Source organism: Halyomorpha halys, unplaced genomic scaffold (genome assembly GCF_000696795.3).
Source record: "Halyomorpha halys isolate HHAL.00 unplaced genomic scaffold, Hhal_1.1 Scaffold1631.1, whole genome shotgun sequence".
Lineage (NCBI taxonomy): Eukaryota > Metazoa > Arthropoda > Insecta > Hemiptera > Pentatomidae > Halyomorpha > Halyomorpha halys.
Window position 1 is genome coordinate 1,088 of NW_027106642.1, and position 15,472 is coordinate 16,559.

The window sequence follows — 15,472 nt, forward strand, 5'->3', positions numbered from 1 at the left end:
GACTATGAATTAATTTTATATTTATTAAAAATTTATAAAAGAATGTCCTGCAGCAGTCTGGGCTTCAGTCTTCGGGTTGAGGTTGGGTTTCCCAGGTTGTAGATCACTGCTCCTTTAACTGTCGGCAACTGGGAGTGGAACTTATTGACTCCATTTGTAATTCGCGATGCAATTAGCTAAGACATAATTCCTTTAGTTAGTTTTTTCTAGTAGTCTTTAGTATTTTCTGTGATGGAGGTTTGTTGTATGCAATAATTTATCAATCTGTGATGTAATAATCTTATAATTTTAATCCTGAATTAATTAAATTTATCTTGTAGTCGATATGCAATGAGCAAAGCGAATGAAAAGCTTAAGGAGAAAGAGGAAGGAGAACCACCGTTCTGCCTAGAGGAGCGCTGCTTAGTCAAACCGAACTGTGGTTGCCCTAAGATCGTTGTCATCGGAGGAGGATTGGCTGGCCTCTCCGCCGCCGAAATGCTCTGTCGATGCGGATTACGTGACGTAACGGTACTGGAGGGGAGTAACAGGTACGTACATCGCGTATCTCATTACCTTCCAATCATTTATATGGCTATGTTCACTTCCTAATGGTATCCAATTGAACAGATATTATTAGGAATATAAGTCAAACATTGTTTTTAAACACAACTCACATTGAAATTTCAAAATCAAATCTTAATCTGGCTCGCTCAAAAGAATATGGTAATTGTTGGGGCGAGGGGCTTTTCTTAAATGAAACCAACTTACCTCTTCCCCCTAAAAAAATCGTTCGCTGGTTCGGTGAGATGGTAAAAAAATAAAACGGAGGACCTGCAAAGATTGTGAACACAAAAATAATAAAGAATAAAAAAAAAGTAGAGAATAAAAAAAAAAACCTTCCAAACTGGTATACAAATTTAATAAAATTAAAATATAAAACAAAAATAAAAATAAAACTGTTGCTGTTGTTATAAAAAAATAAAGAGGTGTAATAAAAGAAAAGAAAATAATTTGATAAATACATAAACAAATCGCCTCTCTTTAACTATAAAAAAAAATTTTTCTACTATTAATTAAAATAATTCCGCAGCGATAAAATGATGCATGGCTCGAAGGAAAAAAAATCACTCACAGTAGTGGTATGCGCATACCGCTCCAGTCTTGAACATCCGCCGTCTTCAAACGTCGATTGGTGGGTGAGGGTCATGAGCTGAACCCAAAAAAAATCCTCGAATGCCTCAAAGCGGTGAGCCGGTGGGTGTCTCTCAATGTAACTTCTTGGCTCCAGGCAGCGGACTGTAGACTGTAGACTCCCTTATCGGTCCCTTGTATATAGGCCGTAATCCCATTGCAACCTACAATGTTGTTGTATGTGCCGAACTGCAGCGATGTATCTCTATTATACTCGCATCATAACAAACTTCCTTATATAACTATGAATTCTAATTTAATTTTAATTACAAAATAAAACTTAATTGTTATTAAAAAAAGCAATTAACTTATAATTAACAAAAAATAAAAAAATAAAAACCAAATTGGAAGTAATAAATTAAACTAACGAAAAGAAAAAATATACTTTTGGGCTTTAACAGTAATGAAGAAATAAGAGTAGTTCGCGAGAGTAGAAGTAACTCCTTCCTTCCAAGCAATCAATAGATTTAACGAATATTTAAACTTTAAATCAGACATTTCTTGTCCCACAGTATCCTTTAACAATACTCCCACTTATTCCTGTTGAACAGATTCGTTACCTAGGACTACATCAGGACAAACGAATGATTTCGAATCGTCATACAAGAGTGTGTCATACAACACTCTTGTATGAAACTGCTCATCGATTACACTTATAAGAGAGACGGTCTAACCTTCCAACTAATTACAAAAGACTCATCTATATAACTATAATAAGGCCTATCTGGAATTACGAAGTTGAGCTTTGGAGCTCCAAAAACCCTCTAATCTCTCTCGTATCCAATGCTTACAATCCAAAACCCTTAATGCTCCTTACTTATGTCCCATATGTTGCCGATTTGGCCAGAACCAGATACCAATTCTTCTATGATAAACTTTCCTACCACCCTCAAGGAGGTAAGGGAGTAAGGGAATAAGCTCCCAGGACAAGTGAAGACAAAATGCGGAGCGTAGTGGACAGCGTGAAGAAAGATTAGTGGAGGAGTATTAGCCAATCACCGGCTGTCTTCTGTTTCTGTTTTAACAGTTTTAGAGTTTCACACGAATTTATCGAGAACGGTTTAAAGTATTTTCATTTTCAATAAACCAAATTACTGAATAAAAAAATCATGTAATACATTATTAAACTTTTAGTGCGTGTTCGTGTGAAACGAAAAAGATATATATGTAACGATAATTACGTTCTTTATCCTTCTATAGATCAATATTTATACTTCATACATTACAAAACATTTATAATTTTCAGATAACAACACACGTTCTTTTTTAATTAATTCATTGTCATTGATCATATGGCGAGAGGTTTCAAATGGGTTTGCCACTAAAACAAATGTAAAATAATGTAACTTTACATGAATTATAATTAAAAATATATTTAAAAGAAATATACTAAAGATATAGAAATGTTAATAATAATTTCGACAGTGGCAAACCCATTTCAAATACTCTCTTTGCAAACGTCAACTATTGCCGCTGAAGACGTTAATCATGCCACCACAAACTTATTCTCAGGAATCCATTTAAACTCTTTATAAATAATATTAATATAAATATAAATTATGATAAAATCTTGGGCTCCTCCATCAATATTATCAAGTTCTCATTTGTAGACATGTGTCATTTTAAATTAAAAACCATTTTTATATATTACCAAATGAAAGTCCAATTTTTTTTTTTATAAACGAGGTTATTTTTCTATTTTTCAATATTGCTGTTTTCAAATTATATTTATATTTTCATTTGCACTTCCCTCCTTCTGTTCACTTACACATCCAAATTTCAGTACACTCAATATATAAAAATAATTTTTAATTTAAAATGACACATGTCCACAAATTAATAACAAGAACTGGATAATGGGCAAAGGAGCCCGAAACGTAGTTCAACATTAAAATAATAAAGAAGTGGATAAAGGTTGTAAATGAATTCCTAAAAATAAATACAATAAAGATTTAACAAATAAACTCTTTGGAACTTAGTTGTAGGATTACAACTAATTATTTATACTTAAAGCACGTATATTTTATAATCATTTTATATTTTCAATTGAAAGAATGTTTTTTTCAGATAGTTACATAAATGTAGGCCATTGGAATGCATTTCCCTCTTTTTGGCTTCATTTTCCGTTTGAAGATTAGAGTGTGCAATCCCCCCCCCCCCTACCCTTTTTAAAGTCACTTTAAATCGAAAAGGTCATTTTGAAGGAAAGCTTTAAAGAACAAAAAAAACAAACTGCCTCGGATATGAACATTTATTTGGCGAGGTCAACAATAGAAAACATAAGCATAAAATAAAACAAAAGAGTTTTTAAAAAATAATGAATATTAGTCCAAATAAAAGACCATTTAGACAAAAATCAAATTAGCAAAACGAATTATGAAAAAAAAAAATTACAAAATTAATATTTTGTATTAATAGATATATAAAATAAAATACTGTCTGCTACTCCTATAGGTCAGAGGATTTCTTGATACCAGCAGGACTATTGTTACGAAGTTGTAGACGCAGCTCTTGTGGTCAACTTTCAAATGTAGTAATAAGTAGGTGGACTTACGTCTATACTGATTTAGATTAAATCTGTACCGCTTCAACCCAAGAAGGGTCAGGGGTTCAGTGCTTTGTAAAGGAGTAATGTCACTAGACCAACGGTTGAGCAAGGAGGTGATTTGGTCAGAATCACGCTCGACCGCCAGACTTTTACCAAATTTAGGAGGCCGGGTGGATCCCAGGAGGGCTCCAGAACCTACAAGTGTTGACTCACAGCTACAGTATAACAGAAAACAATTTTCTGCCCAGCCGGATTCGAACTCGAGCCCTTGGAGTTAGTAGCTACAGACCTTTAGGTAGTTAACTCTGACCTTTAGGGGGGTACCCGACCCCCCCCCTCTGATTTAGATTTGTTTAAGGTATCGAATTGTCCAACCTTAATTGAAAGAAATACTTTAATGGCACTCATTGAACACCGTGGATGTATTACCATTAATCACAAGCAAAATTATAAGTTTAAACACCACACAATTCACGCAGTGAGGGTTTGGTAACAGAACATACGAACTACTAAATGGTTTTTTTTTTTTGGTTTTTTTCCGATCCCTCTAAAACAGAAAGAAAAAATGAGTTAATAGGTGCATTATTGTGAATAAGAAAAGCAATTCGTGTTTGGTCTTACCTTTTACTACCTTTGGTATTTTAAGGTTACCTGTTATGTTTATTTGTTACTTATGAGATATCCATTCTAAAAAAGGTGCTATTTTTAAATCCGGAGGTGAGGGGCCTCCTCGTGTTGAACTACTACTAAATGATTTTAAATCGTAGATTCTGGACCGTAACGCCAACCAAGTTATCTCCACTGACCGTTATTCCTACATTTAAATATTATAACATAAATTATAAATATATCTGTAAATTCTAAAATTAAAATAACGCCTATTTGACATGGGAAAAATTTATGGTTTGAAAAAAAAATCATCAGGCTGCAAACTCAATCCATTTTTCAATTTAAAGGCGTATCCCTTTCCTTATTCCCCGCTTACAATGCATTTGAAATGTCGTGTTAGAGATTTCACCCATTATTGTTACCTACCTCAATATATCAAACCCTGTAGGTCCATGGGCCTTAGAAGAAGAGAAATTTTTTTTTTTATTATTTCAAAAGAAAATAATACAAATGAAAATAAAAACAAATACTATGAATATTTACAAATTAATATAAGTTTTATTAATTAGAAACAGAGGTGAAGTTGACGTGGATACCACTGGTACTACATGGGGAGATTAGTTTCAACTTAGTGCTGCGTTAATTACACCTCTGTCCGCCATATTCTTGTGAGCGGTTTTTTCAGTTCCAAATATAATTAAGAAACATTATGAGTAGATTAAGGCCCTCTGCACACGGAGCTACTGGAAAGGAACTAAACCAGTCGGTAACTCGGGTTACTAACCAGTTACAGACTCTGTGGTGACTTGACTCCAGTTTAGGCTACCCATCAGGGATCAAAATCTCTAGTTCGTTTAGTACCGCCATGGATATCGAGCGTGAAATGTCTTCAGGAGACTATGAAACCATCATATTGTATTATTATCTCAGGAGGAAGAGAATATTAATAAGGTTTAAGGTACACCCACAGCTTTAAAACAATCTTCAGAAGCGGTTGTTTGTAGGTGCTAAACAGGTTTTACCACGTTCACGACTTCTAACTTTGTCATCATTGTTTAAGGCTTCTTTAAATAGGACGGTGAAAATTATAAAATAATGATATAAAATAGGATTTTTTCAACCTCCTCTACCCCTCATCTTCGAGAAACCAGAAACTATAATCATAGGCAAGACGACATGCGAGTCACCAGGGGACTGGTTACTAACGGGTTTCTGTGAATCTCTGACGAGTCCATAACCAGTAGCGCTGTGTGTGGCGTCCCATTATGTTACACATGGAGTAACTCAAAGTAAACTAGTTGATATTTTGAGTCACTCATCAGTTCCTTTCCATTACATCCGGGTGCATACGTCCTAAAACACAAATTAATTTAACCCATAAATTAACCATTTCTAATTAACATAGAATACGATTGAGTTCTAGATCAAAATAAATTTAAAACTAACTAAGGGAAAACGAACAGACTAGGCGGACGGATCACAAGCTGCTGGCTGGGGGACGCAGCAGTGGAGCTTGGTTGCGGGCAGGTGGGAGGCGGACTAAACATAGCCAATCCTCTCTTTTCTCTTGCCCTGGAAATCAGCGAAGGGGAGATCGACAGGATTTTCAAAGTGCGAGCTCCAGAGCCCACCCTCTTCCTTACCACCGATGGCAACCACATTAAGGACTACGAAGCTGAAAGTCTCCTCTTCAAACATATCTTGAGGGAAGCGACCAGCCTCGGCGAGAAGACTTCACTCCTTCATTTCCTCACTCTGCGAATAAATCAGGAACTTCTCAACTACCCTGAAGAAGAGAAGTATAACTTTATATCCCTTTTAAACTCTAATATTTCAAAAAACAATCAATAAATGATACAAATGAAATACTCAAGGTACACTGCAGAGCGAGTTCTTTTCGGAATGGCGAACGAATTGAAGGGTCAGTGGGGAGGAGATTTGAACAACGTCTCAGCACCCACCATCGGGATAAAGAAAGAAATCTCAGGACCGTCAGTTGTAGTACAAACAGGGATGCTTTCCTTACTAGCGCCCATAGTCAACCTCATCCCATTCCACAGGATCTTCCTGGAGAAGGAGGTCGTTAAGATCGAGTGGAGCGGAGAGCTCGCGGAATGTGAACCGAGGGCCCGTATCTACACCGCAGACTACAGCTGCTACGAAGGTAAGGCCAGCATCACATACAAATATTATCCTACTTAAAAAACATTTTTCAGTAATAAGAAAAAAAACTACCCATGTTTAAATTTTTATTTTATTCATAAATTTGCATCGAGGCATAGTGGAATACCATCGAAGGTATAGTATATCAAAACTACTGAAAGTTTTGGAGAGAAAAAAGTTTAGTTTTTTTTTTTTTTACGGTAAGTTTAAAAACAACAACTCAAGAATGATACACAACAAGCAACTTAATATTTTTTAATTTAAATTTTGATAAAGATAAATAGAATAATTTTATAGAGAAGTAAATTACTAGTCATCAGTACTTATTAACAACCGGCATTACTCACTCTTATCTCCAGATTTAATTTCGCTCCCTCAATTCATAAATAATTTAATAACAATTCATTAATTGTTAATTAATTAATTAATAACAATTCATAATTTCACTTCCTCAATTCATAAAATCATCTTATTAGAATATGTGCGTACATTTACTATTTATGATTAGAACCGGGAGTAAGAAGGAAAAACGTTTGATGACATTTGTTTCAGAACAAATTAACTGTTATTCGAAACGATTAACAGCCGTTAATTTAAATGATAGCTTTATTGAAAAAAAATACATACATAACTTTTATCGGAAGAAGATAGTTCACCGTATAAATTAGATTGTAGGAAGGTAGTCCGGGTGGCGGTCAACTAGTCATCCAATTGCAATCTTTGTTTTATTCTGACAGCTCTGACGAAGCCCTACAAAGTGGGACGAAACGTTGATTAATAATAAATAGTTTTCTTTTACTATTTTGATACCTTTATTGACCGCCACCCGGACTATCTTCCTACAATCTACTTCATACGGTCAACTATAGTACTGAATGTAATAGCCGGAAAAATTAAAACGAGAGGGCGGAGACAGACGTTTGTTGCTTCCTTAGTTTACCAACCATTTATACAACTCTTTAGATTAGATTATATTTGCGGCAAGTGGTTAATGGCAAACATGTAGATCCAGCACAAAACTTTTTTTTTTTTTTTTTTAATTATTTATTTATTGTAATTTACAACTGTACAAAATAATACAATAAGTAAATATGTAGTATGTTTAATATACACTTGAAAATCTTGGGAAGGAACCACCCATTGGTGGTACTTCAAACATTAATTTAAACTAGAAGGTCTCGTGGCCATCTTCTTTTCAGACGCCTCGGAGGATTATCAGGGATTGTTAAGGATGAAAGATTAAGAATTAATGGGTTAGGATGGTTAAGGAGTTTGGAATAAAAAGACGCATATCTGGTTTGGGTCAAATCTGCAACGAATGGGATGTTAAGGTCTTTATGAATGAGTTTATTTGTGACGTAATAAGGAGCATCAAGGATTTTACGTAGGATTTTGGATTGTAACGATTGGATGCGGGAAGAATTTGATGGTTTGGTGGAGCCCCAGAGCTCAATTCCATATGTCCAAATTGGTCTGATTATTGCAGTGTATACTAATTTTTTTTAGTGAATGGGAAGTTTAGAGCGTTTGTCAAGTAAGTGTTGTAGCAATCGGAATCTACGAGCGGTTTCTTGTCGTTTCAGTCTTGTGTGTGGATTCCAAGTAAGTCTCTTGTCAAGATGGAGTCCTAAGTATCGAATCTGATCAACAGGCGTTAGTGGTGTATCTAGAAAGGATACTGTAGGACAGGAGGGCAGAGGTTTACGACGGAGAGTAAAGGTGATCTGGTGGGATTTCTCAGGATTTATTTTGATTCTCCAGTTTTTACACCATTCTTCAATAGCACAAAACTTGTACAAATTCTTGGTAATTAGGAATGCGACATCGACATCTATGTTTTTAACATCGATTTTTTTAAGCAGATGTTTTTAACATCGATGATTTACGTTTATCTCACTTTTCATTTTTTTTTTCCAAAAGTAACTAAATAAAAAAAAAAATTACAGTATAAATAGATTCCAATCAATAATGTGGTGGTAGTAAAAAAAAAGTACCTCCAACCTTCACGCTAACAACGTGATAAAGATAAATTACGACTAGAAAAACATCGATGATTTAAAATATCTATGATAAATATTAAAATATTGTTGCATGCAAATCTTTGCCAAAAATACATCGATATTTTTGAACATTCATTTCAGTAATCTGGTGGATCCACATGTTGGCCGCTCGCCTCGAATCGGAGGCTTGTACAAATGCTCGGTAAACAAAGAGCGGACCATCCACATGTCAGTGTTATTCAGGGAGGCACGCATGGCGGACGTACCAGTGGTTTCAGCCATTGCACTTGGATTGTATTATTTTTATTACAAAAAAAATGAAAGGAAATTAAATATAAAACTTATTATAAAAAGTCCCAACAAACACCTTTAATCTCCTAACAGCTCTCAGTTGCAACTAGACAAAGAACAATGGTGGAGACGTTACACGAGCGCTCTCACGAACCGCTTAGATCTGTGTGCAAAAAACCGACTCTCGACAGATCGGCAACGAGCCTAGGCCAACCAAGCCAAGCCACCCATCCACATGCTCGCGTATGTCTGAGTTCGCCATGGCTTGGCCAACATGTAGAGGCCCATGGTCTGTTCCAACGACTACGCATGCTCCAGCCAGTCAGAAGTGGTTTTTGGAAAAAAGAATGCGACATCGACAAAAAAAAACATCGTTGTTTTAAAATATCAATGTTCAATATTAAAATATCGTTGCTTAAAATACATTGCTCAAAATACATCGATGTTTTTGAACAACTATATCAGTATCATAAAGGGGCCTCTACATGTTGGCCGAGCCATGGCGAACTCTGACATACGCGAGCATGTGGATGGGTGGCTTGGCTTGGTTGGCCTAGGCTCGTTGGCGAGCCGTCGAGAGTCGGTTTTTGGACACAGATCAAAGGGGTTCGTGAGAGCGCTCGTGTAGCATCTACACCATTGTTCTTTGTCTATTTGCAACTGAGAGCTGTTAGGAGGTTAAAGGTGTTTGTTGGTACTTTTTATAATAAGTTTTATATTTAATCTTATTTATTTATATTTAATTTCCTTTCATTTTCTTTTTTTGTAATAAAAATAATACAATCCAAGTGCAAAGGCTGAAACCACTAGTACGTCCGCCATGTTTGCCTCTCTGAATAACACTGACATGTGGATGGTCCGCTCTTTGTTTGCCGAGCATCTGAACGAGCCTCCGATCCGTGGCGAACGGCCAACATGTGGATCCACCTTAAGGTCTGTTCTGGTGGATACGTTACTGAAATGGTTTAAAAAAACAACGATGTTTTTGGCGATGCTTTTTCAACATCGATGTTTTAGTATTGAACATCGATGTTTTTTGTCGATGTTGCAACTCTATTGGTAATCAAAGAAAGAAACAAACGTCGGTATCTTCACGCTTGTTTTGTTCTTTTGAATTTGTTTGGCTGTTACTTTTGATTTACTCTATCTTCATTACAAAAAGGGACAAAATAAAGATATGAAAAATGAAAAGAAACTTAAATATCAGCAATGTAGGTTGTAGATAATATAAAAAATCATATAAATAGGAACTACATAATCTATAAATTCAATCTTCATTCTAGAATTTTTATCAGAAACTTGGTAATTTAATTACCTAGCGATATTATGTCTTTATAAATATATATTTATGATAAACTAAATCAAAACCAGACTGTTAAAGTTATTGTTAATTAAATAGGTAAGTTGTTATTCGCTGCTTCCTAAGGAAGTGTTAATCGTGAAGCGAGATTCTACAATTCTAGTATAGTCTACTCTCTGGGCTATTGAGAGGTACTACATGTAAGACGTGAGCTTTCAGTGGATCAGCAGATACTATTGAAATTTTTATTAATTCAAATGATATATTTATATAAATTATAATGTCTTATATACTTGCTACATGTTACAATTAAGGTATTTACAATGAATAGTACAAATATATTATAGGCGTTTGCTTGTCGCCAGTAGTAGTTTCCGTGTTAGCTTGTAGGTTGTGCCATGCCGGGCAATAGCGGTTTTGGCAGCTGTAGTGTTTAGTCTAGACCAGTACGAACTATGGAGCAATGAATAACCAAATGACATATTTATAACAACCTTTCTTATTGTTGATAATAAAAGTTTCTTACCACTGCCCAACAGCCGACTATGTCATCATCACACTACCCCTAGGCGTGATGAAGGACAGAGCCGCACAAATGTTCCATCCACCCCTGCCGCAGAGTAAGATTGAAGCCCTCAATGCAATGGGAAATGGGATCATGAACAAGCTGTATGTGGCGTATGTAGAACCTTGGTGGGGAGGGGCCGGATGTCGGTAAGTTACTATCATAATGCAACAAAATAATCTGCATTATCTTAACAGAAGAAGTGCGGATCTATTAAAAAAATGTCTCTGCATTGCAGTATTAGACTCGGATTGTCACCACATGAGATCGCCGAAAACGGAGACTGGACAAGAGGAATTTGCAGAATCATAGCCTCCTCCCGCTCTGTTATGGAAATCAGAATAGTAGGCAATGAAGCCCTCATGTTGGAACAGTGCTCAGAGGAAGAGGTTAAGTTCAAATATATATAATCATATTTATAAAAAATTAAGATACCCAAAAACGATCTTGGAGATATTCTAGACATCAGGGAATGTTTAGGTTAAAATATCCATAGCTAGAATCAGGAAATGGTGCCTACATCCATAAACTAAATTGATACGTTAAGTATGGCTGGGATTTGAATATATTTGATTATATATAAATATCTTTTAAAAATAGAAAGATTCAGTAATATTTCTAATTGTCAAATGTTATAGTACGATAGTAATTATCAGAGTCCGAAAGTTATATGACGTTTTCGAAAAGTTTCACTTTAACAAGAACTTATCGATAGATCAATAATTTATTAATTGTTATTTACAACTATATAAAAATTTATACAACTAGTTAATTTGCTATAAGTTATAAAATGATATGATACAAACATGTGGAGAATATACCCATAGATAGAACTCCAATAACATTGCTAAAGAAGATCTGGGAGCCATCGTCTTTTCAGACGCCTAAGGGGATTATAGGGTAATGGAGGAGAAGCCAGGTTAAAAACAAGTGGGTTTGGGTGTTTGAGAAGTTTATCATGTTAGGATTGGAATCTGATTCTGGCCAAATCGGTTACATATGGGACATTGAAGTCCTGAAATATGACTTGATTTCTGACAAAGTAGGGAGCATAAAGGATTTTGGAATAAGGATTGGATAAGAGAGGAATTCGATGGTTTAATGGAGCCCCAAAACTACAAATAAGTTCAACAAGAATATTTATCTAATGATATCTAAAAAATGTTTTTCAAGAACTTATTGTTAAACCCTATTCCTAAAAATTCTTGTTAAACTGAAACTTTTCAAAGAAAGTTAATATATAACTATCGAACATTTAAGTGATCTGTCTCATCAACTATTTTTTTTTTCATTGCTTCTCTCTGTTTATATCTACAATAATAAATGTTTTCTTTTGTCAATTTTTTTTATGGTCTCAAAACCATCACTTTTTCGTTAAAAATGTTTTGTTTTTTCATTCTGGAATATCCTTCATCAATGTAAGGGTAGCAATTTTTTTTAACTATTCTTAATGTATGAGAAAACAAAAGTGATAAATCGTAAAACATATTCAAATCTACATTATCACATGCTAACTTTGTTTTTTCTTAATCACAATCTGAAAGGTATATAAAAGTGGCTAATAACATTTTGCCATCTAATCATGGAATTATCTTTAGAAAAAAACAATGTATGCACATGTTTTCTTCATGGTTATTATACCCAAGTATAATTACTATTCGTTAAAGTCCCATACAGAGCTCTGGCTAGGTGGTGCTTTTTAAACTGATGAAATTTATAAAGCAAAACAAATTCCACATTAATGGAACTTTTCTTTTGATGATAACAGTGTTTTTATATTAAATCAATGAACAATTTTATAGATATTCTAAAAAATTGTTCTAACCCCCTGGAGTATTGGAGGGAGCAAAAGAATCTTGCTACAGCTCTGGGTCCAAAACATACCTTTTTTATGGGTTGTTGGAAATAGCAATATTTAAAGTGATATTTTAATAAGTTAAGTTGATAGTTCAAGTGATTTGAATAGATTTAGTAACAAATTATTAACATAAACATTGATAAATAAATGATTTCAGATAGCATTAGAAGTGACTAGATTCTTTAGAAAACTTCTCAGCGATAACACTATTCCTTTCCCTGACCACATAATTGTAGCAAGGTGGGGAAGTAATGCCCTGTGTAGAGGCTCTTCTATGTACCTGACAATGAACACCACTGAAGAACACATTGAGGTAAATAATTTTTTATAACATGTTGCTTAAGCATTTGAATGCAAACATTTTTTACTTTATCTAGGAAATGAAGACGCCAGTACCAGAAAGTCCGGTCCCTGTCCTCTTCTTCGCAGGAGACTCAACTGATCCAGTATACTTTAACAACATAGCAGGCGCTAGGTTGTCTGGCCTCAGAGAGGCTGAAAGAGTCTTGGAGCTAACAAGGAAATTTGACGGACCTCCAAGAAAAAAGGAATAATTAGAAATAATTGGCTAAATTAAAAATGTTCACAAAGATGAAACTAACTCATTTCATTCTCTATGTAAAGATTTTGCATTCTTCCTTTTTATGGTCCTCACTATACCCTTTACAGCCATAATTTGTGTTCTTACATTTTATAAAGTATAAAGTAATTTATAATTAAACCAGAACTGAAAGGAAAATATATACAATATGTTTTACGAGTCTAAAACAAAAACAAAAAATTTGTACTACAATGTGATGTATTACTCTTAGGAAAAAAAGTTATTGGAAATAAAATTACTTTTTATTCTATAATTTTCATTCAAGTCAGTGAAAGTAAACTTGAAGAAATATAAGCATTCCTAAAATATTTAAATATCTAAAATAATTATGGATTCTGAAGTGTACTAGTATTAGATTCAACCCAATAAAATTAATATATATATATTTGTAGATAAACGTTGTGTTACTAACTCCAAAGACCTGGATTCGAATCTGGCCAAGGTAATTATTTATTCTGTTACTGTAGCCATGAGTCGACCCTGTGGGTTTAAGGAGCCCTTGAGGATACAAGCAAAATCATAAGGCAATATTTCGTGAAAACCTTTATTAAAAATAAAAATTAAATTAATTCAAATAATTCTTAATAAGGAAGAACTATTGAATCCACCAGACTCTAAATATAAAAAAATAAATAATAAATTCAATATTATTACACCTGTGGGAAACAAATTATGATTTAAAGTCAGTAACAATTCCATTTTATTATCATTACTATTGGTGCGACAGACCATAGAGGTCCAAGGCCTCACACGATGTACTAAGGAAATACATAGCACATTTCTTGATGTGGTTTTTGTATAGGGATGGTTTTGTTGCTTCCACAACTATTTTTTGTGAGTGCCACCTATAGGCTAACGGGACTCACAAATGCCCAGGGGAAGGCTGTGATGAATATTGTACAATGTTATGCTTGAAAAAAACCCGGGTAGGGCCAGGGACTCAAACTCACAACCTTTGGGTTGGTATACAGGCACGCTGCCACCGTCACCCCAACAATTCCATATAAACACTATATTAAATTTACTAACATTTATGTGTTAAATGGTGTGACTCAGTGATAAGGCACTAACTCCATGGACCCGGGTTCGAATCCAGCATCGACAGATAATTAATTATTTATTCTTACTTTAGCAATGAGTCAACCCTGTGGGTTCAGAAGCCTTTCTACAGCATTATAAAGTGGGTACTTTTAATTCTGGAAAAATCTGGCGGTTGAGCATGATCATGAACAAATCACCTCCTTCACATTGTTCAAGAAAACAGTACTTCCTTACAAGGTATTGAACCCCTGTCCTTACATTAGTTGTAGCAGTTATGTAAATAAAATTATTAGGAATTATAATAATATAAAGATATATATTAAGAATATATCTTAAGGAAATAGGATCAAGCACAGGTTAAGAAATAAATAAAAAGGCAATTTAAACACATTAAAAAAGTTACTGATAATTTTTTTTATTTTCCACATTTTTTTATATCATTTGTACAAAAAAGAAAACAAAAAAAATATCAAGTGAACTCTAATCGCAACATGTTAATTTTATTTATCACAGAATATAGGGACCATTTTCCCACAATGCGGGTTCATAAGTATGATGAAATGTAACTAATATGAATAATTTAATTGATTTAATAAAGTATTTTATGATTTGTACAAAGGGTTTATTAATTTGCTAACAATTGATAATTATCTTAAAACACCTCTATTAATTAAAAACGTAGCATCAAATTATAAAAATTAGTTTAATATGATAGATTAATTAGTTTTAATACGTAAAAAATAATGTTAGGTTCATTTAACGAAGAAATAATAATAGCATAAACAAAATTAAGTCAACAAATGACATTAAAAAAAAACACTGTAAAGAAAACACCCATTACTGATTGTTAATTGTATTCCTGTGAACAGTGCAAATAAAGTTGTAATTAAAATAACAATGAACAGCAATTACTTCTAAATTTAATTTTACCACTAAAATAAAAATATATGAAATTAGTTCAAAAGTTAAATAGAGCATATTTATCTTCAAATCAGTCCTCTCATGTGTATATATTTATTTCTTTGTGTTATATTTTTTTATTAATATTATTTTATTTCAAATCCTTCATTAGGAAATTTCAATTTTTTTTAAATTGAGTATTTTCTGTTTTATTCGATTTATTCCCCCCATTCCTTATACATTTATTTCATTATCAGTAATAAGCGATTTATAATTTGTAAAACCTTTATAACATTGTAATGAAACATGTACTCTGCTTTTAAATATGGATCATATCAATATAAATAAATACACAATCCTTGTTACCTGATTACTGTACTCACTACACAGGGAAATTAAGCAAAAAATTAAATAATATATATA

At 33.8% G+C, this 15,472-nt stretch overlaps 2 protein-coding genes across 2 annotated transcripts in view; both read left to right on the plus strand.

Moving 5' to 3' along the window:
- Nucleotides 1-320: 320 nt before the first annotated feature.
- Nucleotides 321-13,104, plus strand: LOC106690250 (spermine oxidase; the record flags this gene model as incomplete). Its single annotated transcript, XM_014435608.1, is given in 7 exon segments — nt 321-530; nt 5,794-6,129; nt 6,205-6,494; nt 10,624-10,798; nt 10,888-11,038; nt 12,665-12,820; nt 12,885-13,104. Coding segments are annotated over 7 exon segments (1,495 nt in total), but the record flags the coding sequence as incomplete, so codon positions are not given.
- A 1,154-nt stretch (nt 13,105-14,258) lies between these two features.
- LOC106690262 (uncharacterized) overlaps nt 14,259-15,472 on the plus strand; it is a 6,049-nt gene continuing 4,835 nt past the window's right edge. The window contains exon 1 of the mRNA XM_067045002.1: nt 14,259-14,386. The gene's annotated coding sequence lies outside the window, so the exon portion shown is untranslated. The remainder of the gene's footprint in view (nt 14,387-15,472) is intronic.